This window comes from Acartia tonsa, chromosome 8, assembly GCF_053477335.1.
Source record: "Acartia tonsa isolate MP-2025a chromosome 8, ASM5347733v1, whole genome shotgun sequence".
NCBI lineage: Eukaryota > Metazoa > Arthropoda > Copepoda > Calanoida > Acartiidae > Acartia > Acartia tonsa.
In genome coordinates, this window is record NC_137267.1 from 36,403,743 (window position 1) to 36,431,331 (window position 27,589).

Genomic DNA, 27,589 nt, shown 5'->3' on the forward strand with positions numbered 1-27,589 from the left:
AAAACTCTAAAAAATATACATTTTAAAGACATAAAATAGTAAAAAGTGTTTTAAATAAATTTCATGGCTCAACAGACATTATCGCCAATAAAGAGACAATTTATTTAAATAAAAAATTAAATGAAGGTAAAAAAATGTGTAATATACTTATTCTCATATTTAACTTCAAAAAAAGCATACTAATAAAAAAATTAATATTGCAAAAAATAATTTGATTGTTTTTTATTAAACCAGGAATAAAGAGTAAGGCTTATCTTAAATTATTTTTCTTCAAAGATTTTGCAGTATGAATTAGCTTTCCCAAATTATTGTAATTGTACATAAATAAATTTTTATACTTTCTTTCTTCATATGTTTATTCCTGGTGATTTTAAAATTTTATTTCAATGTTTGTAAACGAACAGACAGAAAATTTGATGTTTTGCTTTATATCTGGTGTAAGGCTATATTAATTGGGGAAGAAAGAATGAAAATAAAAATGCATTTGACGAGATAGCGATAGATTTTTTCTTAAAATCAATTATAGGGCTAAAATCTACAAACAATACTTAACCTATTTTTACATTCCGCACATTGAAAAGCGATTTAGACCTTCATTTGGGCCACACTAATCCACATATATTCTACATCATTTTTCATAGCAATTTGAATTTTTTTAGTAAATATAAAAAAATATGGATATTAGATGCCCTAACCATGCGGGCTACCCTGTACCCGATATAAAACAAACAAATCTAACCTAAACTGAAACACAAAATAAGGGGTTGGGGGAGATTTCAGTGCTCAAATATAAACTTTAAGGGCAACTAGGGATTATTGTACATTTGAAAAACCAGTCTTAATGTTTTTCCCTTTTACAGCCCTCTATGAAAAATAAATGAAATTTACTTCTATAGACGTTGTCATCCTTGTTTAAAATAATTCAACTCCCCAATTCTATTCCCTCTATAATGTGTATTTACATTATTAAGTTCTCTGTTGGATTTTAGAGGTTTCAGTGGGGTTTAGGAGGGGTTATAAATCAATTTGAACAAAAACCAACATACTTCAGTGTTTGAAAATATTTTCCAGTATGGCTTCGAAACCAATGAGTGTCTGCTGGATTCAACCGGTTCTCAGCCATACTGAAAAATCATGTATCGTATCATATTAAAGGCAATTTTTTACGAATAGTAAAATTAAAAATAAAGAACTTTTAAAAACTACTCCAATAGCATTTATGATTATAATTAATGAAACTTTTTTTTAAATAGTTTAACTATTAAGTCTAAAAATTATGTTTGAAATGGACATGTTGACTTTCTGGTAATGATTTTAAATCAAAGATGTCTGTTCTGAACGAATTTACATAAGGACCGACCATAACTGCATATAAGCTTCGCTTTTAACTAACTAATACCTAATATAAAATTTAAAAAACCATATAATAAATCGAATATTTGTTAAAGTAGTAACAATTTTAACAGTACATAATTATTACATAGTATAGTGAAAATAAAACAATTTTAAAAATGTCATTATTCTAATAAAATACAAAATATAACAAAACTTAAATAATAATAATCTTTTTAAAGCAGAGAAGCAAATAACCCATGCAAAAGTGAATTACGTTTTTTGGTTGACATTTCTCAAGTTACGGTTCATGACAAAAAATAAATAGCTATCACTAAAAATGTCTAATCTTGACCTGTAATCACCGGTCATAAAGACCTAAATCCACCGGTCATAAAGACCTAAAAATCACCGGTCATAAAGACCTAAATCCACCAGTCACGAAGACCTGGAAAACACCGGTCACAAAGACCTAAAAAACACCGGTCACAAAGACCTAAAAATCACCGGTCATAAAGACCTAAAAATCACCGGTCACTAAGACCTAAAAATTTCGGTCAAGACTTCAAAATTTCATTTAAATAACTATTTCAAATATGTCACTAATAGATAACCCAAAAATTGCACATCCTATGACCAGGACCATTATCTTGTAAAGTTGATCCTGTAAACATGACCGCACCAGTCACCGGTCATGACTGATTGACCGTCCACAGCTAAACTGGATATCATATTGTTACCATCGCCCCCAACCTAAAAATTTGTCAGAAAAATTCAACCATTCGTCTTAAAAAAACAGCCATATATTTTTTAAAAAGTTAAGATAGACCAATAAACAAGAGACTCAGGTCTTGTTATGCTAATAGGTCTTTTATTTTTAGATTTCATTTTATTAGTTTTAGGCTATACTATAACCCGTTGAATACTGAGTCCCTAGATGCTAGGGGTGCAAACGCTAATAAACTATAGATTCGATGATCATTAGTCAACGAAATTTAATAAAAACTTATATTTCTCATAAAGAATATTAATGTTTTCAGAACATCGTCAAGACATATGACAAACTGACAGACATCATGGACAAAAAATTGAGTTAGAGTAGATTCAAAAACGAAATTTTAACCTGTATGTATCTGTGTGGTGAATTACCAGGATGTCCTGCCAACAAAACACTAAAATAAAAGATTATAAATTCATACTAAAAATATCAGCTGCGCCCCTAGAGGCTTATAGGCGCATATCGGTTCAGCGGTTAGCGAGATCCTCCGCTAAACACATACACAGATCATGTCAATTTATTATAAGGATAACAACATTTTTAAAGTCTCCTAGCATATCGACGAAGATCTCGAAAACGTCTTGGACAAGAATAAGAAAAGTTTTACCGTGGTCCAGGAAAGGTGTTAGGCTATTTAGAGGGAGTGAGCGATAACAAAAATGTAAGCTTAATTTCTAATCCTAATATATTGACATCCTACCTCGTATTCCAAATGCTGATAACCCCTTGATTTCCTCCAGCTACCAGATAAACATCCTGGCACACTTTTTTCCTCCATCTAGGTTGACCGTTCACAGCTCTGCGGCTGGGCAGCCAGGTCATACTTAAACAACTGCAATAAAGACGATATATTAGTTCTTGTGCTTTTTAAATATAAGAAAATATTAAAATTAAATAGAAAAATGTATTATAGACAGTTTTCCGCGGATAGTAAAAGAAAAAAATATAAGATTATAATATTAAGATTACCTTAAGCCATGATTAGATCCAGTTCTTAATTCACGAATAAGAGATCCTTTTTCTAAAATAATCATTAATTATCTCTTTTTTAATAGGTTATTTAAATAAACACATCCATGAAAAGAATCACGAATTTAGATACCATATAACTAGGGCCTAACCGACAGACTGTGGACAAGTTATATAAGATCTGAATATTTGTTGATTTATTACAAATTCAATTGTTTTATTATTAGGACACTTAAAAACCTAATTGTAGATGTTAAATACATCATGATGTAATTCTTGGTTTTACCTACGTTCCATAGCAGGACAATGTTCTGACCTCCGGTAGCTGCTAGCGGCCAACTCAGGGCTACCTGGATAATTTCATTGAAGAAAATTGTAATTGGACACTATATAGAAAACCAAATATCATATATCAATTATAGATATAGTCAATAGTCATGTCATCTTTACAACTTTTCCTAAATGCCAACTTGGACACCTACAAGTCGCCCTTTTTTTTAGTTTTTAAGCCACCTGTTTTTTTTTTATAAAGGATCAGAAAAAATGGATGATAAACTAACTTACAACCCCCAGTTATGATATCCAAAATGAGACATGTATGTATATAAATTGAAATTATAGGATGAAAAGTTTTGACACTCCTCGTGTCAAAGAAACCTTATAAGAAAACGTATTCACAAGAAACTTCTGGAACCAGTATTATATACAGTCAAATGTCCCCTTCCTTCCTTGCTATCTACTAAATAGAACATTTGCACTTGATAAGGATTCTCCGTTGAAAAAAAAATACCTTTAAAGTAGGATGGATAGAGTGCATAGAAAACTTACATTTCCAGCTTCCCATCTCCCAAACCTAAAAAAGACATACAATATAGTTCTATAAATGATTCATTGTAAAGAAACGAGGGCAGTTCTGTGTACACATAAGTAGTAAATTTGCAATAATCTATCAAATATTTACACCCCCCTTACACCCCATATAGCACGCCCGTGGATATTCTATTATAGTTATTTATCACATCGTTTCATAAACAGCTTTCAGCAAATACTAAAATGTACATTTTAAGATTAAAGCCAGTTTTGTTATGACTCGAGATCCCGTAGGCACGGGCTAACAAAATTGGTGTTAAAGAGTATGATTGAACATTTTTATTTTCGTGGAAAATTGGATTACTACGATACGATATATGACTTTTCAGTGTGGCTGAGAACCGGCTCTTATCCACCGGATATTAATCGGTTTCGAAGCCAAACTGGAAAAAATTCTAATCTCACCTTTAAAACATTGTCTACAGAAACGGAAACAAAATTGAATCTATCACAATCTAGGCTACTTACATTGTCCTAAAATAAAAATATTTTCATGTTTAACAAGATACATTATATTAAAACAAGGATGACAACATCTATAAAAGCGAAGCTCTGAAACGGTAGGACAAATGGACATTAACACTTGTATAATGTCAGAACTGAATAATCAGAATGCGAATGTATAAGAGTCAAAGCAAAATTGTAAGTAAATTTGTTAAAAAACTGCTTGATACAGGATAATGATTATGGACATACTTACATTTTTAGGACTTGATTATAGAGTTGCTTCGCTTATAATATTGTACTTTGTTGTCCCAGGAATCAGTATACCAAAAATCAGACCAATCGGATAATTAGGTCACATACAAAGGGGGAGGTCATTTTCTAGTAAATTCCGTAAAGGTGTGTAAAGGTGTGTGTGTTATAAGGCCTAAAAATAGTAGTAGAACGATAAGGTGCTCCCTATTGTTCTATTCAATAGGGAATACAAATATATAGAGCACCTTATCGTTCTACTACTATTTTTAGGCCTTATAACACACACACCTTTACGGAATTTACTAGAAAATGACCTCCCCCTTTGTTGTTAAAAATGTAAAAAAAATCAACATATTTAAAATGGACGTACGGACATTCTGGTAATGATTATAGAGTTGCTACCATAACTCGTACCTAACTATTACAGGAATCACCATGCAAAATTTGAAATCGATAGGACAATTCTAACATGCCTAAATTAACGAAAAAAGCTATTTAAAAAAGTAAAAAAATCAACATGTTTAAAATGGACGTACGGACATTTTGGTAATGATTATAGAGTTGTTACTCTTTCTAAATCGTACCTAACTACTAAAGGAATCACCATGCAAAATTTGAAATCGATAGGACAATTCTAACATGTCTAAATTATCGAAAAAAGCTATCCGTGACGGACGGACCGGCCCTAATTATAGAAAAGCTTCGCTTTTAAAAAAGCGCAACAAAACATAATCATTTTAAAATGAACATAAAATGTAGTGCCTAAATATAACAAAAAGAATTTACGTTGACATTGTAAAAATATAAAAAAAACAATGTGTAAAAAGCAGCAAGTGTAGGCGTTTGGAAATACCTAGGCTAAAGAATAGCTGCACTGCACTGCTTAACATATAGAATTGAAACTGTTTGAAAACCAAGCAACAACTAAGCTTTTTTCTGGGGTTGTTAAAATGAGGGTTTTCATATGCTTGGAGGGGGGGTAATCTTATGAATTTGTAATTTTTTTTGGAGGAGTTTACATTCTTTAACCCCCTTTCTTTTTGACGTCCTCGTAGTTTGGCTTATTTGAAAATTAAAACCCAAACCCATAGACGTCCAAGGGGGGGGGGATAATGGGGCGATTCCCCCCCCCCAAACGATGTTAGGGGTGCCGTAGGCACCCCCAAAAAAATTTTAATTTTACTCCCCCCCCCAACAGACTTCAGGGGGGGTAATTACCCCCCCCATTCAAATTTTACCCCCGGGGTAAAAATTTTGGGGGGAGGTAAAAAAAAATTTCGGCGCACTTCGCGCGCCATTTTACCCCCCCCCAAATACGAATTACCCCCACTTAAAATTTTTTACCCCCCCCCCCCCAACAAAAAAGCTTGGACGTCTATGCCCAAACCATGATCCTAGATATTTCAAATAACAAACTTACTGAAACACATCTTGTTACATAATGCTTAATATACCTTATGATCAGTAATTCTAAGAATAAGTTTAGGATTTGTGGGGTTAGTTATATCTGTTATTGCTATTGTTGTATCATTACTGGCCGTCAATAGGAATCTAAAATAAGTTTTCTAATTAATAATCAAATATAAATCAAATGTGTTTGAAATCGGAATAGTCATTTATCGCATCGTATTATAGACAGCTTCCGCGAATAATAAAATGAAAAATTAAAAGATTTAAAACCAGTTTTGTTAGCCCCAAGAGGCAGGAGACAATGTCTTACAAAATTACAAATGGTATTAATTATTTTTTTTAATATTCGTGGAAAATTGTCTATAATACAATGCTATACATGATTTTTCGGTAAGGCTAAGAACCGGTAATAATCCATCGGATATTAATCAGTTTTGGCGCCATGCTGGAAAATTTGTTACCTTTCCGTCAGCTTGATAGACTTGATCATGCTGCTGTGAGGAACTAATTTTGAGGCTGAAAAAAAACACAAGTGATTTTTATAAAATTGAACTAGTATTATGATGCATTTTAAAAAGTTTTGATTCAAGACACATTTTTTTATGATGCTTTCCCCTAAGGTGCCTAGCGAGCACAGAAACTCCCACTTAGTTTAAAATAAATCGGGGAAAAGGAAGAGTAGTTTTACCCCCTTTGTCTAATCCCTGAGAGGGGCCTAGATTTTTGGGATATCCAATAATCAATATTTTAATTTAAGGGGCGGGGTTTTCTGTGATTGACTAGGTTCTTTGAGGGACACTACCGGGTTTATTTTTAATTGTAGTAGAAAATGCTGGGTTTGTATATACATACGTACACACAAGTTTACATTAATGTTGTTTAGACTTTTAAAAAGCATTTGATAGGAAGAAAAAAAACTATTGTGGTTGTACTAATTGATTTTTTTAATATAGAGATGTGCAAGGTTATTCATCTGATTTGTTATGCTTTTTATGGAAGTTTTAGGGGAATTTTGGTGGTTTTAGGCTATTTTCTAAGATGATTGCTGTAAATCCCCAAACTTTACCTAAGCATTTTTCTTCTCTGAACCATAGATACACTGGGAGATTAAAAAGATTTTGTTAGTCAGGTAAGTACATTTTTCAAGTTTAAAGAGTACAAAAGGCTGTTTATTACACTTGCCTCCAAAGTTTTATTAATGTTAAAAAATTCATTCGCTTAATTACTTTGGAGACTTTTATTGAATTTTGATGGGTTGGTTCCCTAAGTTGAGTGTCCAAACGCTTTAACCTCTAATTGTAATCAATAGAAAGGATAATTTTGAGTATTAGGGATGTACATTAATAGGACATTGTCTTATCCCTTCACATATCTGATAAAGAGGGCATTCTAGTTAATTCGCGAGCCTTATAAACATTACATGTAAATATATAGTCAAACAGTTTATTGTTATTTTTCATTGAAATTGTATATTCTCGTTATTTCAGTGATAATTATGAACATATTTATCCCGGTTTAAAAAGATTTAGCACGTCTCTTTGCCGAGGAAAGTAACATAAGGTCCATAAACATGTTTCTAAAAGAAATAAGATAAAAGGATATATCTACTTTAATGAATACCAGTACACCCAAACAAAAATAGATTGTGTATTAAAATCTTTTCCTGCATGGTGTAAGCTTCCAGCTCCATTCAATGATTCATATGCACATGTCGCTATCAACTATAAAAATAATGGGTAAAGTGTAAGCTATCAGCTCCATTTAATGATTCATATGCACATGTCGCTATCAACTACAAAAAAATATGGGTCAAGTGTAAGCTATCAGCTTCATTTGATGATTCATATGCACAAGTCGCTATCAACTACAAAAAATATTGGTCAAGTGTAATCTATTAGCTCCATTTAATGATTCATATGCACATGTCGCTATCAACTACAATACATATGGGTCAAAAATGTTAATTAATAAAAAAATTTTATATTCGGGAATGGATGTTTTATTTAAATAAAATGCATATTGCATCGAACTTCAAGCCAGCTAAAATGATATTATTGACATCATTATTTACATTCTATAATGTTATTTTTTGTGATCATTACAATAATAAGTCGTTTTCTGCAGAACTAATAATAATAAATAAATAATAATACCTTCTCGTTAAAATCAACAGAAGAAACTGAAGCTGGAAACTCACGAGACTAAAACAATAATTTTTTTTTATCGAAGTTTACCGCCAGGGATCTAAAGGGAAAAGACAATGGCTGATAAATTGATTTACATCCTTGATGATTATACACAATATTAACCTTTTTGTAGATTAAAATTAGTGGTTGAAACATTTGCACACCCAATTTAATGAACCAGCCAATCAATTTTTAATAGAAGTCCCCAAAGTTGTTAAGCCAATAAATAAAATAACTTTATCATAAAACTTTGGGGTTAGCGTAAAAAAACAGCCCTTTGTTATCCTTCCTTCCTGGATTAACACAGGGATAAAATAATTGACGATAAATTGATAAAAAAATCTTTAATTATGATAACATTTAACAAAAATAACCAAATAGTAAATCATTTGTAAGTTTTGACACTGCTAGTTTGAACCAAGTAATCACAGTTTAATAAAAACAAAATATAAAGTTTATAAGCCAACTAATAAGAAAACGTGTTTATAAAACTTTGGGTACCAGTTTTTATTTCTTACTTACCTGAACTAAGGTTGATTCTAATTTGAGATTATTCTTAGAATGTATTTTTACAGTTGCGTCATATCCTAAACAAGAAACTTAATCCATATATTAAAGTAACAGGATGTCCATAAGTCTTTCCGTTATTCTGTCTTTACCTTAAGATCTCGTAAATGGCATAACCAATATGATTCTCCTTTGCAATTAGGCTGCTCATGGGTCCTGAGAAGGCTTATAACTATTTTGGTAGAATATGCCCCATATATAATGGGAGTGTTCACTGTTGACGAGAAAAATCTAAAAATCTAGCCTTATTAGCCGCTGATAAAATCTTATTTCTCCCTTAAGCGTTACAGACTGACGGACAGACGAAGTGAATTATAGAAAATCCTCTCTACACAACAGCAAATGACTATCCAGATATTTATAAATACATGATAGATATATGTTAATAGATATTTACCTAATAATCCAAAAATAATAGAATCACCATTAGCAGCCAACGAAGTTACCATAGAACCTAAAATACCATCAAACAAATGCAATTGTATTGAATCTGAAGGAAAAAGTAATTGAAAATCTGAAGGTGGCAAAAATTACCTTTGGAGTTATAAATTACTTTTAATAATTGCACTAATGACAAACTTCGTAAAAATAACCTTTCACGTAAAAAATGTAATATATTTTATTAATAACGACCTACATGTACATAGAAATACATCAAATACTGAAACCTGGTTGGTCGCAAACTGGAATAACCAACGGCTGGCCGCTGAACCACCTAGCAGCTTCTTCCAGCCTCGTCATAGATTTAGGATCTTGGTCAATTAAATTTCTAAAATAATTTTACAAGACTAAAAACCGGAAACCTAGTAAACAGACAATGGTCGATAAATTGATGTAAATCCCAAATTATGATACGCACATTTCAATTATTGGTTGAAACGTTGGACACGCTGCTTAATAAACCAACCAATCAAAATTCAATTCTTAAAGTTGTTAAGCCAACAAATAAGAAAACATTATTATAAAACTTTGGGGACTAGAGTAATAAACAGCCCGTGGTCTCCCCCTCTACCTTACAAAACAAAATTTTTCTCTACAGAAGCAAAAAAGGGATTTATAGTAACGAAGCCAAATACAACTTTTTGTACATAGTACTACAAAAAAAACTGTTAACATTTTAACACAAACGCTGTAAGTATTTTATAATGTGCTTTTGCCTCTTGTTATGCACTTAATGGTCCTCATTACATATTTAATTATAATACCTGTACAATACTGAAACATCTCTAAGATTTAACAAACAGGCAACTGATACTTCGTCTAGTATTTGTCCTGAAAAAAATTGACATTATGGCTTCAGAAACATTTAATATCCGCTGTATTAGAACCAGTTCCGAACCATACTGAAAAATCGTGTACCGTATCGTATTACAGACAATTTTGATGATTAAATAAATCTGCAGCCCTTTTCTCCCCTACATAATTAAAAGCGAACAAAGTTAGCGTTAATCATTAAGAAAATTTAGTAAGATCCATATATTTGATAATAAATTTGAAAGAAAAGTCGTCTTTAAAAGATTTCTCTCAAAAAAGTTCGAGCATAAGAAAAATGTATCATGAAAAGACTGAAAAGAGCTAAACTATTAATTTAAAGTTTCTAAAATGGGCGACCTATTACCCATTTAAAGTTGGGGACTTCATGAAAAAGGTCGTACAATGAAAGAGTTGATTGTCTGACATTTATTACCTTAATTTATATCAAAGACGCTTAGTCATAAAACTCGTCATATGAGCGATTGATTAACGAGCCTTGAGGGCAAAACGGCCAAAAATCTTTTGAAATAATTTCGCAAAAAAGTTTATTTCATTTAGAAATTAAAGTTAACAACATACATAGGCTACCTAAATCAAATACATAAATAAATGACATTGATGAATATATTAAAAATCAATAAACTATATAAATATATCTTACCAATAACATTTATCATATTTCGTTCATATAACTTATATAAAATATCAAAATTTATGTCATTTTTATTTACATCATTGTTCGTCATTTTTATAAAATTTTGTTCCTCACAGCTGATCCTGTAAATTAAAACTAATTTGATTTTCTATTATTTTCATTTATAAGTGTTTATACAAAATCACACAATATATCATTTTAGGTCAGCAAAATTAGAATATTTTCTAACGAACTCCAGCCTGAAACTGTTCATGATTTTAAGTAAAAAAATCAACTTTATCATTGGATATTGCTTAAATCAGTTATAAAATATATCAACAAAAAAAACGTTGATGTAGCTGTTTTTCGTTTATTTTTGCTAAACCAAATAAATGCTTTATCGTTTGAACACCATATCTATAAGTTTTATTTAAATTTGATTTCTATTACAAAAAAAAACTTTGAAAAAATCAAAACATCCATTTCAATAGTTCTATTTAAAACAAAACAGAGTTTTAATAATTATTTCAAATTTTTTTTTCATTCGATAACATTAAATATGCAAAGAGATCATCCTGTTAAAAAAGCAAAGAGGTTAATTTGAAATTCAATGGATGTTTGTAGAATATACATGGATGTAGTAACAGGGGAAAAATTGTCTTCACTTTAGGTTGCTAACATGGACATCAATTCTTCATTCATCTAATAGGAGGAGAATGGATAGGGTAAATGGGGTGGATTGGTTAAAACGATTTTCTAGCAACCTATACTAAATTTCTCTAACCCTTACCTAAAATACATTTTTTAAGCTCGTTGTGGCACATATGCGAAAAAAGGGAATCCGGCAATAAAAAAACAAATCGATATATTATTACTTGGATGTTGCACCGGATTTTCATGTATTCTGATAAAGTGATACTCGCTGCCGACTAAAAAGCCATACTCCCTATCCATCCTATTACCCCATCCCCTCCATTCCTACTGGATGAACAAAACTGACCAATAGATGAGGTTCATCTCAGCCAGCTAAATTGAAGACAATTTTACCCCTGTCAATATATCCACTTATATTCTATATCCATAACTATATATTTCCATCTCCCACCACCCTTGGACTTAGATTCGAACCCATCATCTCAAGAAGAAAGCCACAAGCAGGAATCTAAAGGGATAAGGCAATGGCCAAAAAATTGATGTTCATCCTTAATAAGGATACACAAAAATAACCCTTACTCTGGATTACAAGTAGTGGCTAAAACATTTGGAAACTCAACCTAATGAACCAACCAATCAAAAACAACAAAAGATGAGCCAACGAATAAGAAAACCTTATCATAAAACTTTAGGGACTTGTGTAATAAACAGCCCGTTGTCCCCTCCCTCCCTGTATTGGAACCCAGCATCCGAAGAAGAAAGCCACAACACTGTATTCCAGAAATCCCGAAAAATGACAAAAAATCATAGAGAGTGTATATTTGAAAATTTTGATGAAATTTTAGTTAAATAGCAATAAGTACACATATTTCTTTTAAAATAATGATGAAAAATAATTATAATTGGGGTTCTACACAAGGGGCGTCAAGGGGGGGTGTAAAGATAGTCTAATAAGCACATATCAGAAGCTGTAACTTCCTTTGTTTTTTACTTACATTGACGGGAATCATACCAAAAGATATTGCACAACCCAATTAACAATGTTTGTTAGCCCTTAACAGTCTCGGGGGGAGGGGGGGAGCGACCCTCCCCCTTCTGGTATTTTCGATCTCATTTTCTGTGTGTGAAAGATAGAGAGCTATAATTGAATGACTTGTTTAAAATGGGTACGACACATAACTGAAAGTTGAATATCTCCAGGATACCTGGCAGGATCATTCAGGTAAAATGCAAAAATATTTTTTATGACTTATACCTAGTATTTCATGTATCCTATATTACTACATCCCAATACGAAATATAGGTGTTCAAGTCAACTTCCGGTTCCAGATATGATCCTGGAGGTCCTGATCCTGCAGGTTTCCAGAAATCTTTAATTAGTTCCTTGTACCTTAATTTTTGACTTAGAGACTTCAAATTTCAAACTTAAGCTATTCTAACAACAATACACGACCAACTAAAATTCCATGAAAATCTGCCGCCGTTTTCCCGCTAAAATTTATATTTTGAGATATCTAATACAAAAATTACTTACAGAGATGAGTCAATTTCTTACTCATTTTCTGTGTGTATATTAAAGCAGGGAGAAAGGGAACAATGGGCTGTTTATCGTACTATTCCACAAAGTTTTTTTATAGTGTTTTCTTATTTGTAGGCATAACAACTTTTGGGACTTTTATTGAATTTGATTGGTTGGTTTAGTAGTTGAGTGTCCAAACATTTCAACAACTAATTGTAATTTATAGAAGGGGCAATTTTGTGTATTAGCATTAGGGGTGTACATTAATTTACCGTCCATTGTCTTATCCCTTTAGATTCAACAACTAATTCTAATTTATAGAAAGGGCAATTTTGTGTATTAGCATTGGGGATGTACATTAATTTACCGGCCATTGTCCTATCCCTTTAGATCATAGATATGTAAGACTTTAATTTTTATTTTCATTTAACTTTAAAGGAAACAGTTTCTATCTTAATCAATATAAATTCTACTCTTCTTTTTTAATGAGTAGGAAAGAACCTTTTGTGAAGGGTTGCTCAATAAAAGGGTAAAGGGAGTAGATAATGATAAACATATAAAATCAGAATATTTTTTGTTGTTCAAGGAAAACAAATACAAATTTTTAAAATTCTAGCTTTAATGGGATCCAAGTTTGATATAAATCGAGCAACCCCCCCCCCCCCCCCCAATAAAAAGGTATGATAGTTGTTCTGATAAGAGCTTAGACATCAATGGATACTCTTTTATTTGATTTTAAAACTTTTCTTTACTTTAAGTTTAATTAAATAGGTGTTTTAAATAATAAGAAATATATATTACTTTTACATCTTAAAAAAGTGTTATTTTTTGATAGACCTAGTATCTTTAGGGCTTAAAAAAACAAACTTCGCATAGTTTCGCATACACAGGGTAAAGTTCTCTGATATTATACATACATCTAATATCTTCGTGTAAGAGGATTTGCTTGCGCTCTTTTGCGCTTAAGAGATCTGGAACCAAACGTAAAATTTTCATTAGAATTAAATTGTCTAATTTACAGAAATCGGGTATGCTAAGAAAACCATCTACAATTACATCAAAAAATGGAGATTCGACTTCTTTTAAAGGCTAAACGTATAAATTATTACATACTGATTCCAAAAATATATAATACTTAAAAATAGCTTTACAAATAAAGAGTCCACACTGAATTGAAATGTAGTTTAGTTGACCTTAAAAATAGTTGTTTACAGTGACGAAAAGGAACTTAATTCCATACCTCTGGTATAATTACACATAAAATTCTTATTTTTCATAGTAAAGAGCTAATTCTTTCGGCTTTATTTCCAAAATCTTGTGTATATTACTAAACAATTGTTTAAAAGTGTATTTTCCAACATGTAAAAAACGATTTTTTGTCACTCTCTGGAACATAGTGCACAAGTAATAAAATGTTTAACCTAAGCACTTCCGCAACAGACCCAATCACTTTGGTTCATAATGGTTACAGGTACAATGGTTACAAATTTTGTACTGTATTTCTTGGATATCTCATAAGTACCCTAAAACCATTTGAAAGATTATTTATAAAAGGCACAATCCATACAACCGCTATAGAAATGGATATAGATTACGTGGATATATTGACAGGGAAAAATTTGCGTCCATTTAGGTTACTTATATGAACCTTATTTATTGGTCATTTCGTTTATCCAGCTGGAGGGGAGAGGATGGGGTAAATGGGGTGGATGTGAGGTATCGTTATTTTAGCTAGATTTGTAGATCATTCAACATCAATGGTCCTATCATTTTTAGAATATCACATTAAAAAATTGTTAGGTTGTAGAAAATTTTGTTCAGTTTTAAAACCGTACAAAATAAAACAAAAATGTGAACCATTCTCACATAACCCTCGAGTTTGGACCACTCACGAAGAAGTAGTACTCTCTAGTAGTGGCATGATTTGTCAACATATAGCATGGCGGGTTTTCATTTGTCGGGCGGTTTTGTCATCTATTATAGACCCTTAGGTCATAGGTTCATACATTCTAACAAAATCATAGTAAATTTAGTAGCTATTTCCACTTTAACCTCTGATTGTTCTAGGAATCTTATCTATCACCAAGATACTAGAAAATGGCATTTGAAGAAAAAAATATTTTTTTCACTTATTTCTATTTCAACATGCTTTTAAAATTTGATGATAAAAGATAATTATGTATTGCATCGAATTATTGACAGCTTACCGCGCGTATTGAAATGAAAAATTATTAGATTAAAACCAGTTTTTGTTTGCTCTGAGGGGCCGAAGGCCATGGTTCACAAAACTGGTGTTAATTTCGTGGTAATTTGTTTGTTATGCATGATTTTTCAGTATGGCTGAGAACCGGTTCTAATCCAGCGGATATGAATCAGTTTCGAAGCCATACTGACCAAAAAATTCTTTTCAATAACATCTTTTTCACTGAAGTATTATTTGTTGGATGTGTACAAAAGTAGCTTTGAAGGAACCCCCCAACACAATTTGAAGGAAAATCTAGTGATTGTTAGATTGTCTGTCTGTTTGGTCAAAACTTGACCTTATATCACTTCCCTTTTTTCGTTATATATCAAAGCATTCCCCCCTTTGGCAGACTTTTGTGGTTTTCAAGGATTTTTTCAAATTTTTACAAATACAGACATTTTCAACAGAGAACCTTACTTGATTAGTATAGAAATAATATCTTTTGTTCGAAACCTATTGATATCCGCTGGATTAGAACAAGTTGTCAGCCATACTGAAAAAACATGTACAGCATCGTATTACAGATGATATTCCTCGAACATTAAGAAAAAATCATTAATTTTCATTTTGATATCCGCGTAAAGCTGTCTATAATTCGATGCGATAAATTAAACTATTACTATAGAAAAAAGTTACATCTTTTCAGGGATCTTAATGTACATCCTCAATGTTGATAAACAAAGGTATCCCTTTATTAGATGATATCTATTGGATGAGCACTGCTAGTTTTTGAACCAATTAATCAAGATTTAGTAAAAGTACCCAACGTACCATTGAATGGCGAAGCTACTCTTTAAATAAGAGTATTATGTACATAAGTATGTCACAACTTTATTCTAAATCTGAAACATATTGTTTGTTGTGGTTGCTTCGCTGCTTGTATATAAAAACAGTTGTCCTTGATTTTATATTATTATAGATTTGAGTTTAGACATAAAAGTGCCATTTTAAATCCTTTAGATATATTTGTCTATTTCAATATTATATAAAAAATATATCTTTAGTGCAAATAAGTTTTTTTATTTAACCTGCTTTAGTTATTTTCACTTTTGCATATCAAATGTTATTCATTTTGGTTTTTTCTTTCCATTTTTTATATGCTAGCGGTTACGCCCCTAGAATCCATGAGCTTTGTCTTCAAAGGTTTAGAGAAGGACTAGAAAAAATAGCTTAATACCATCCCATGACTTTAATTTAAAATGAATAGGCCACTACTATTTGTAAAAATCCACGAAAAAACAAATAACCACTACATGATAATACAACATGTATAGCTTCAGTGACCACCCAGTTAGAGATCCAGCCACATTATTAATTTAGTGACTTCTGAATAACAATAATTGTTATCATCCAGGGGTTATACCACCAGTCATTAGATACCTCTATAAAGGAAGCCGACAATCACTTAATGTTATTCCTCGAGTTATTCAATAGTTCAAAATTACAGTATATTTTATACCCCTGTTCGTCTGTTTCAAAGATATTATTCAAATTGAAAAAAACCTTGAAAATTACAAGGCACCTCCTTAGTTATACAGAGATTAACGAAAATTATATGGGTAGAAAAGATAGATAGATAGAGAAAGAGAGACAGATAGATGGAAAGAAACAATCGCAATTTTTAAAGTAGTAAGGTTTTTTTTGTCTGAAGCTTATGATATCAAAAATACAGAAACGATTCGATTCTGTATTCTAGGAAAGCATTACTTAGGTTTTAGACTATTTTGTTTTTAGATTTAAATCTTGGGATGGTTTTAGGCTATTTGTAAAATATCTCTCTGTCCTTTTTAATACAGAGCTCCTTGATACTAAGACCGTAGCTTCTAGTAAAGATATAGAGTGAAAGAGAGTAATTTTTTTAACATAAAAATGCATGAAAACAACTATACAATTAATTTAAAGAGTTGATAAATCAAAATTTCCATTTTTTTAGGTTTTAACCCACTGTGGTATGAAATTGATATTTGGTCAAGTGAAATTGATATCTTGTTTATGTAAACTTTATAATTATTTAATTCGGCCTACTCCCACTTTGACAAAAAGCAGATGCTCTATAACTTACTTTGCTTGTCTCTACGTCTGTACTGGCTTATTTTATTAAAACTTTTTATATCTACATTTTATATTTTAATACTGATTGCCTCGCTCCTATCCTCTAGGGAAGTACAATGGGTGGGTCAAAAAATAGCCTAATACCATTCTGGGGAAAATGTGAAGCTTTTCTAAAAACTTGAATACAATTAGTTCGATAGTTATTAAAATCTTTAGCTTCAGACATTAAAAATCTTAAACTTAATGTCGGTTATTTGTCAACTATGACCTCTACTATTTTACCTATATATTCGACATATATAAAGTAAAAAAACATTTAAAAAATTGCATGCAGATGTTATAACAGCAATGACCATTTTATTTATTGCCATAGAGTCGAAATATAAAAAGTAAAATAGCATTGAAAATATGTCTTAAATGTTAAATAGTCGATAGAAACATAGCAAGAAAATATGCTGCTAGTATTGATTTCGATAAATTCAGAAATCTTGTGTGTCCACTGCGAATTTTAAAAGAAAAAAAGTTGACCCTCAAAATATCACCTTAAAGTGATACTTTTCTAATAGTTTATAGTCCACTAACTCGTAAGTAGTAAGAATTCAAATCCATTAAGTCCCTTCTAACGAGATATTGGCAACTTTTTGCACACATTTTCGCAAACGGCAATTATTTCCTTTATTTGAAGTTTTGGATAATAACATTTTAATAAAAGTTTTCAGTAATAATCATTTAAGATCCATTGTTGAGAAAAAATAACTGAAAAAATGTGTTTCCATGCAAAATAAGCTTAAAATCTAATGATTTTAAATATTTGCGATTTAATGGTAAAAAAGAATATTTTTTGCTTTTTGATAGCCTGAATATGTTTAATTTTGTTTTTTTATATAATCTATTCTTTGAAAAGACATGCATTTTCTTGCAGATTTTTAAAAAAATTTTAAAAATCAAATATCGAAATTAATCAAAATTTATCTATAGCCTTTGAAAAATACTTTTGATATTTTTAACCTATATAATCAATAAAATCAATGAAAAATAAAAAAGTTTTATAAAACAAACTTTTGGAAAAGGTTTAAGATAACTTCATAAAATTAGCATTTAAGTAGGATATTTTTCTTGTCTATTTCAAAAATGCAAATTAAATATAGTTAACGAATATTTAATTAGCAAGAATAGTAATAAAATATTTCAATAACTACTTAAACCTTTTTGTGGCTATGTTATTTATTTAAACAGAAAATCTATTTTGTCAGAATTATAAAAATAATGAAATATTTTCAAACAAGCTTGCAAAATAAACGTAATTTTATCAAACTTCCTCACAGTTTTTAGAAGATATTGTTGTAAAATATTATTAATAAAATCAAATCTTTAATTTACAATGTTTAAAACACCTAAAAGTAAATTCTAAGCAAAATTAGATTTATTCTCTAGATTTAGAGTAGCTGCGCTACTTAAAAAAAACATCTAGTATTGAAACCTACAGCTGATCAAAAATCAATAGTCATAAATTGGTGGTTTACAGATATCTAAACATATATATACACCTTACAGATTTATTTTTAAGATGGAATGTAAAGTATATTATACGAGATGTCATTTAGTCAAATTTTAAACAAAATAATTTTCATTAATTCATTAACAAAAAATAATGTTATAAATTTAAACTCACAAAGAGACTATTGTGTATTTTAATATTATGTTCTTTCTGCAATCTGATTCAAAACAAACTCTTTCTCTCATTCAAGTCAGGGATGAGTTTAGTACCAAAGAAAATAAAACAAGTTGAAATACTTTTGACTTAATTTGATATTATTGTATAATATTTTCTTTTATATATAATTTAAGAAATATATTTATAAAATATTTACCTGTCATAAAGACGACATATAAAAACAACATCCTTATAAGGAAATTAAAATCTATTTTCAAAATTTTCAAATTCATTTTATGCTTAAGAAGGGACGAGAAGGAATTGAAATTCAACATTAACTTGTTATTTTGCTTGTATATTTATCATATTTGTTTACAGTTTATTGGTAAAGTTTGGTAATACTTTATTTCGAGTCTATGCCATTGTGTGTCTATGTCGAAAATTATCCTTGTTTATATCATAATATTTACTTTAAAGGTTTAAGCCGATTTATAATTTTCATGTTTTGTCTGATGACATATGACAGTGTTATGGGTTAAGTGTGCTATCACTACCACAAATTGTATAACATTTTTTCCAGTATAGCTTCGCAACAGATTAATAACCGGTGGATTAGAATCGCTTTTCAGTAATGCTTAAAAATCTTGTATAGCATCGTATTACAGACATTTTTCCACAAATACTAAAACAAAAACATAAAGATAATAAAATATCGGCGGAAACCTGTTTATGATACCATGCGAAATCCATATCGGTCCGGCGGTTAGCAAGATCCATTGCTACACACAGTCTTTTTTATAAGGATTGCTTCTTTTTTAAAATATGAAACAATTTTTGGAAAAAGCAATATGAGGATTTGATAGCACACCTACGGGTAGATGTTTATTTTACCCACCACGTTGATAAAGAAATCATTTTTATATTGAGAGGCTGTAATTCAGCAAATTAATTCCATATGAAATTAATGAAATTTCGATATTTTTGTGTCGTAAAACATGTTTTATGCTGTAACTAAAGGGAATTAAGAAAGTGCATTTGAAACATAATACTGAAAAAACAAATTCAGCTTTTGGTATTTTGAGAACAAAAACTGTCTTAATGGATTTATTACTACTTGAATCTCACACTAGATTATCACGTACTCTAATAAAGTGAAACTCGTAGCTGGCTAAAATAAAGATACTCTCTTTACCTCCACTTTACCCCATCCCCTCCTCTCATAATAGAAGAACAAACTGACAAATAAATGATATCCATGTTAGCAACCTAAATGAGTGTTTGCTGAAAACAAGATTTAGGTAACTGTTCATTTATGTATAAAACCTAAGCTTTATCCATAAAGATGATGATCAAAAAGTGAAGGGAGTAGTTTATTTTGGTACTCAACTTTAACTAGAATAAGTGCATATTTACTAAAATTCCAATATTTAGAGATAAAAACATTTGAATCCATTGTTTTTTATTTGAAATTAGAGATGTAACTAATCTTTAGAAAAAATAGGATTATTTTCAAGAAATATTTTAAGTCAATTATTTTAAGATTTAAATGTAACAATTCTATAAAGAAAAATAGGATTAAAGTTTAAGAAATATTTCTTTATTATTAAATTATCAAATCTTATAGAAAAATAGGATTATTTTCAAGAAATATTTAATCATTTGTTTATCATCTTAGACGTCAAGTTATAGACACGAACCAAGAAAACAAGAAACTATTTTGTCCATAAGTAGGAAATTAAGCATTAATCCTGTAATATTTTAGAAATATATTGGTAATATAAATTAGGTTTAAATGACAAAAGAGTAATTCATAGCAGGAATCAAAAGGGATAAAACAATGGTCGATAAATTGATATACTTCCCCCATGATGAAACACAAAATTAATACTTCTGGTATAATCCCTTTCGTGGCAACGAAAACGCCCCTTAAGGAGCGTTGTCATGAAAGGGACTATATCTAATACTTCTATAGATTACTATTAGTGGTTGAAAAGTTTAAACACTTAACTTAATGAACCAACCAATCAAAATTTAATAAAAGTTTCCAAAGTTGTTGGGACAGCGAATATTAAATGTTATTATAACTTTGGGCACTTGTGTAATAAACAGCCCAATGTCCCCTTCCTCCCTGGATTATTTTACTATTCTGACATAGTGACGTTAAGTCAGACCCTAGTTATAGAGAAGCTGCGCTTCAAAAAAACATCTAAGGATTTAAATTCCTGTTAATTATATCAAATTAACATAAATTAGCAACAAAGGTTGTGTAAAAAATTGATTATTAAGTAAATATTTAGAAAAAATTCCTAGACATCTCAAATCTGTTTTTAAAGTTGAATAATATTATGATATAACAGAAAAATTTCAGTCTTAATGATCCATAAATGATGCTGTTTTAATACTATATCTAATTGTCCCAAGAAATCGCCATTTCAGATTCTTTAAGATCTATAATTAAAGCTCGCTTCTTAATGGGGGGTTTTTAAATAAAACTATTTATGAGTAGTTATTATTTTATAAGAATTTATGTTGTCTAATTATAGTTTAAATAGGAAATCAATAAGACATTGTACAACTAGGAATTAATTAGGTAACAGGACAGACTTAGATTTAAAACGTTGGTTGCACCTTGAGGTGATGTGGGTGATTCCCCTCTCCCCCTCACTTCTTTTTATTATTTTTTTGAGGGGGGGGGGCGGTGGCTGGGTTTAAAACCTATCCTGGACCAGAGTAAAACTCCCTTAAGAATTAAAATTTGTCCAGAGAAGTAAGCTAACTTTTTAATTTAAGATGTAAATATGTGGGTAATAAGTTAGTAATTTAATTGGCTATGGCATTACCCCAAGTTCACGCTTCTGACACAGCAATTTTAGTTATAAATAGTAGCTACGCTCCTAACATCTACGGTTTTAGTAACCAAATGGTTCAGTAGTTCTTAAAATCTTAAGCTACAGACAAAAAAACCTTACTATTTTATGTAATAAGATATAATCTTTAAAAAATTAATTTAATATAATTATAAAAACTGGTGTCAGGTGTCCTTCTTGATGCCTTTTTAAAAAATATTCTAATTTGATTCGGTCGGGGGGATTTGACGTGAACTATAACCTACCCCCCCCCCCCCCTCCCACCAATTTATTCTTGCAAAATTATCCAGAGAGAGAGGGGACAGTGGGCTGTTTATTAAATTAGTCCCAACGTTTTATAATAACGTTTTCTTATTAGTTGGCTTAAAAACTTTGGGGACTTTGGAGGGAATTTTGATTTGTTAGTTTGTTATGATGAGTGTTAAGATGGGTAATTTTGTGTATTATCATTAGGAATGTACATTAATTTATCGGCCATTGTCTTATACCCTTACATCACTGAAATTATCAGTATAAAAATATGATTATGTGGGCCTTTAATCCTGTTAAATTTGGTCGGTGGTGTTATATGACATTATTAGAATAGCGTTACGAGGTATATTAAGGTTTATAGTAGTAATAGATAAAAAGTTATAATACTTACTTATAATAATATATCATTTTTTTAGGGTTTCGTATCCGATGCAGACAGAAGTACAGACCTAAATGTCAAAAAGCGTTGCTTCTAAAAAGTAACTAAAAGTTTCGTAAGTGACTTTAATGCGTCAAGACCGAAACATCGTAAGTTAACAAAATTATATTTCATTTTATTTTGTAGCTTAGATTTATTTTTAAGCAGAATCTATGAATTATTGTAATGTAAAAGAATAGTAATATATTTAGTTCAAAATTTGAAGCTTCCCTGCAACGGATTGGATTAATGTTGCTATATTGTTATATTATAACAAGCGGTTTTGCCCATATTATCTAGCTAGTGATATTCTAAATCTAAAAAATAGTTAAAAACCTGGCAATGAACTTTAAAAAGCTGTCTTAAAAGTGAGAAATTTCTTATTTGTTTTCAATGTTAGCGAGATTTTAAAGGACAGATAAAAAATCCTTACTACTTTATGCTTCATGATGATAATATTTATGTGATTTTCATAAAGAAAATAGCCTAAAACCATCTATAAACAAACAACCCAATCGAATCAGCCATTTCAGAGATCTATGATACCAAAATATTACCAATTAATGTTATGCATACAAAATCAATGGAAATCCTTTGGTTTAAAAGAATCTTGAGTCATAAATACCTAAATAATTATCAACATTCACCAAACTATGCGAGTTATACACGCTTCCAATAAAGATTTACATCTGTATGGTAAGATCCGATCCTTCCATGTTGAATAGAGAGGTTTTACGTTCACATTATTTTTTTTCATTTATGTCGACAAGTCCATTTGATTACAAACTTAACATTATTATTACTGTATTGTATACTTTCAAATTAGGAAGCATAGGATCTCTAAAATCTTTACCAGAAACTGCTAAGCTCCATTTAAACTATTTTGAAAGCAATTTTTTACATAAAATTTAATAAAATATGAGTTACAAGGACGATTGGGTATAATATTAGAAGCGCTGCATCTCTAAAATCAAGTCTCAAATAGTACGTATATCCATATTAAGCAATCTATAATTTTTGAATGGATTTAAAAAGAATTTTCGCGAGACTTCTAAATAATTGTTGAATTTCAAATTCATTGTTGCTCTATATTGGTTTATATTCGTATGTATCTATATATGTATTTGGCTTTTCGTATGTTGTCATTATTGTTAATATGAACTACGATAAACACTCCTAGAATACAAAAGAAAGACAAAACAAGTCAAAGAGAAGCTACGCTTCCAATTAGTTAACGTTTCTGTTCCTGCGTGTGTGAGTATTATGAACAGGTGAGCAAAAAATCTTCGGAAAGAGAATGGTATCAAGAAAAACAGTTTCAAAGTCAGCTTACAATTAGTTAACGGATATAGAATCGCCTATAAGCTAGAGTGTTTATCTATCTGTAATAAGAACATTAACTTCATAGGTATACTTAATTATTATGTATAGAACTTAAAGCAAAAAAAAATGAACGATAAATTAATGTAAACCCCCGTTACAATACACAAAATAACCCCTTCTGTAGAGTAAAATGATTGGTGGTAAAGTTAGAACACTGAAGGTTTGTAAACGTACAATCTATTCAATATTTAACAAAAATGCTCGAAAAAATATTGTAAATCTTTGGTGACCATCTTACTTTTTATTCTAATGTCCCCTTCTTCCCTGCTAGCTATTAAATTATGGTATCTAATATGATTTAAGTGAAATAGAATAAGGAATGAGCGGGTTAAAAAGAAATCTTTATTTATATCGATAAATTTTTCTTTAGAAAAATTATCCAAATGAATGCTCAATTAAAAGGAGGAGAACTTTTTCAAGGGAAAAAAATACAGTTCAATTTTATTTTAAATCCCAATTGAACCCATTCGAACCATTGATAACCATTCTTAATTTCAAAATAATATACAGGTTGCCGGATAAAAATTTGTTTCAAATGTGAACTTATTGCAAATTTATAAAGACTTGCATTGTACATAAGAGTCTAAAATATATTTTTTTTACATCAATATAATCTTTACAAATGGTTTCAATTTTACCTCTAACCTTTGGGAGCTTGGGATTTAAAGGTTAAGCTAAGAATTTAGCCTAAAACCACACCAATATCAATGTGAAGTTTAGCCTAAATGAACATTTCTTTCGGTCCAGCAAGTTTTTTCATAATCTAATATTTTTTTTGTATTAAATAATAAATATAATTTGATAACCATGTATAGAGGGGCTACCAAACCTTTTGGCTCCTCTGGGATTATGGTCAAGCCCCAGAGTCTACAAAAGATCTATAAACATTGGGGGGTTAGGGGGAGGAGCTACTCCAAAACCATTTACACTCTCACAGATATTAAAACAGTTTATGGGGGAAAGGGGGGTGGGGGCGGGACTTTTGGGACCTAAACTGTATTCAATTGATTTCAAGTGGGCGGGATCTTTATGGCTCCTGATTCATTTGCAATAAATTAATAAACATATACAGTCGAGAAATAGCGGTGCCTTTCAATTTTAGCATGATCATAAGTGCCAACAGATATTGGTTATCATTTCATTTGCCTTGTTTTAATTATTTTCATAATTGTCGCTACTTTGATATGTGTTTTTAATGTGATTTTTGTCATCCTTGTTTTTTTCCGGTTTTTAGTAGCGAAGCTACTCTATAATTCACTTTGTCCGTCCGTCAGTCCGTCAGTCCGTAACGCTATGGGGGAAATGGGATTTACTCTGGTCCTATAAAAGATAGAATGCTGAAATTTTTTGACAACATTCCCATCATTAAGGAGCACAATTGACTATAAAACATCATTGGCGTTCGGACCGATTTTTAGCAGGTTTTAGGCTATTTTTATATTTTTCCTATTTTTCTCCATATCTTCAGTGTTTATGGTCCGATTTTCAAATTTTTTTCAGTTACAGATATTAAAATTAAATTTCCCGTCGTTTAAAGGAACAGCCATGAAGGCCAGACTGCCTTTTTAGCAGGTTTTAGGCTGTTTTTTTTTATATATTTAACATTTTTCTCCATATCTTCAGTGTTTATGGTCCGATTTTCAAAATTTTTTCAGTTATAGATATCAAAATTAAATTTCCTGTCTTTTAAACAAAATAACCATGACGGCCAGACTGCCTTTTTAGCAGGTTTTAGGCTATTTTTATATATTTAACACTTTTTTCCATATCTTCAGTGTATATGGTCCGATTTTCCAATTTTTTTAAGTTAAGGATTTAAAAATAAATTTTTTTGTGGTTTTAATAAAACAACCATGACGGCCAGACTGCCTTTTATCAGGTTTTTGGCTATTTTTTTATGTTTTACATATTTCCCCATATCTTTGTATATTTTGATGCAATTTTCAAACTTTTATGGGATATCTGTATCAAAATAATTTTTCTCATTGTTATGAGCATCTTTAATATAATTTACTTTGACCATCGTCATCATGCAAAATAAAACAAGGTTTCATGTTTATTTTATCCAATAAATCTATTCTTGATTTTAGTAAAAATCTTCAAAATCTACGTATTCCAATTGACGATTTTTTGTGCTTCGCTACTTATGGATGTTGTCATCCTTGTTAGATAATATTCTGAAAAACTAGCGGATGCACTTCAAGTATCCTTGGAATTGAATTGAATTGAAAAAACATACATAGACTTTTTAGTAGCGAAGCTACTCTATAATTCACTTTGTCCGTCCGTCAGTCAGTCCGTCAGTCAGTCAGTCCGTCAGTCCGTAACGCTATGGGGGAAATGGGATTTACTCAGCTCCTATAAAAGATAGAATGCTGAAATTTTTTGTCAACATTCCCATTATTAAGGAGCACAATTGACTATAAAACATCATTTGCGGTCGGACCGATTTTTAGCAGGTTTTAGGCTATTTTTATATTTTTCACATTTTTCTCCATATCTTCAGTGTTTATGGTCCGATTTTCAAAATTTTTTCAGTTACAGATATCAAAATTAAATTTCCTATCGTTTAAAGAAACAATCATGAAGGCCAGACTGCCTTTTTAGCAGGTTTTAGGCTATTTTTATATTTTTCACATTTTTCTCCATATCTTCAGTGTATGGTCCGATTTTCAAAATTTTTTCAGTTATAGATATCAAAATTAAATTTCCCGTCTTTTAAAGAAGACAACCATGTCGGCCAGACTGCCTTTTCAGCAGGTTTTAGGCTGTTTTTTTTATATTTTTAACATTTTTCTCCATATTTTCAGTGTTTATAGTCCGGTTTTCAAAATTTTTTCAGTTGTAGATATCAAAATTAAATTTCCCGTCTTTAAAGGAAATAACCATGACGGCCAGACTGCCTTTTTGGCAGGTTTTAGGCTATTTATAAATATATTTAACACTTTTTTCCATATCTTCAGTGTATATGGTCCGATTTTCCAAATTTTTAAAGTTTTTAAGGATTTAAAAATTAAATTTTTTGTCGTTTCAAGAAAACAACCATGGCGGCCAGACTGCCTTTTATCAGGTTTTTGGCTATTTTTATATGTTTTACATATTTCCCAAGATCTTTGTTTATTTTGATCCAATTTTCAAACTTTTATGGGATATCAGTATCAAAATAATTTTTCCCATTGTTATGAGCATCTTTAATATAATTTACTTTGACCATCGTCATCATACAAAATAAAACAAGGTTTCATATTTATTTTATCCAATAAATCTATTCTTGATTTTAGTAAAAACCTTTTAAATCTACCTGTACGTATTCCCATCTACGATTTTTTGTGCTTCGCTACTTATGGATGTTGTCATCCTTGTTTTTAACATGTTTTATTGACGTAAAAATGTAATTGATCAACTATACAGCATTTTATATACTGCTATTGACATGGCGGAAACAAATTATTCACTTACATTGAGCCCTGACACTCGAAACCTGTATCTACTTAATATTGATTCTTATTTTAAAATAAAAATAAAATTAAGCTTATGGCGAATCTCTATTAAAGCTTACAAATCAGTAAAACCTGATTAGTTTCGTTAAGTCTAACTTAACAGCAATATAAAATATAAATAAAATCCACCAATAAACAAAGGTTATTCGGAAATTTGATTACTTTTAAATAAGTAGAGAAGTTTTGCTACATCAAATTACTTTAGCATTAAGAATGTAAATCATAAATATTATTACAATTATTCAAAAATTCTACTTCTTTAACACGGAAATAAAATATTATTCAATTATAAAAAGAAATAATTAATTAGTGGCTTAAGCGTAAAATCCAAAATATTCGAATAATA

The 27,589-nt window shown here is 30.4% G+C and overlaps 1 protein-coding gene across 1 annotated transcript; it reads right to left on the minus strand.

Annotated features, from left to right (window-relative positions):
• Positions 1-1,407: 1,407 nt before the first annotated feature.
• Positions 1,408-10,958, minus strand: LOC145326846 (uncharacterized). Its single transcript, XM_080170281.1, has 17 exons — positions 10,727-10,958; positions 10,017-10,083; positions 9,480-9,580; positions 9,209-9,265; positions 8,767-8,831; positions 8,212-8,259; positions 7,722-7,779; positions 7,125-7,157; positions 6,520-6,574; positions 6,103-6,199; positions 4,355-4,423; positions 3,870-3,932; positions 3,366-3,429; positions 3,080-3,131; positions 2,811-2,942; positions 2,456-2,504; positions 1,408-2,085 (listed from the first exon to the last, which is right to left on the minus strand). Exons 1-17 carry the CDS (start codon positions 10,809-10,811, stop codon positions 1,978-1,980), a joined length of 1,203 nt encoding a protein of 400 aa, XP_080026407.1. The 5' UTR covers positions 10,812-10,958; the 3' UTR covers positions 1,408-1,977.
• Between the last annotated feature and the right edge of the window lie 16,631 nt (positions 10,959-27,589).

Excerpts from the sequence above, each read along its gene's own strand:
- LOC145326846 (XM_080170281.1), bottom strand. The coding sequence starts at position 10,811 with ATGACGAACAATGATGTAAATAAAAATGACATAAATTTTGATATTTTA. Across the intron at positions 2,505-2,810 it reads ATCAGCATTTGGAATACGAG|TGTTTTGTTGGCAGGACATC; the intron begins GTAGGATGTCAA and ends CTTTTATTTTAG. Across the intron at positions 2,086-2,455 it reads CACCACACAGATACATACAG|GTTGGGGGCGATGGTAACAA; the intron begins GTTAAAATTTCG and ends ACAAATTTTTAG.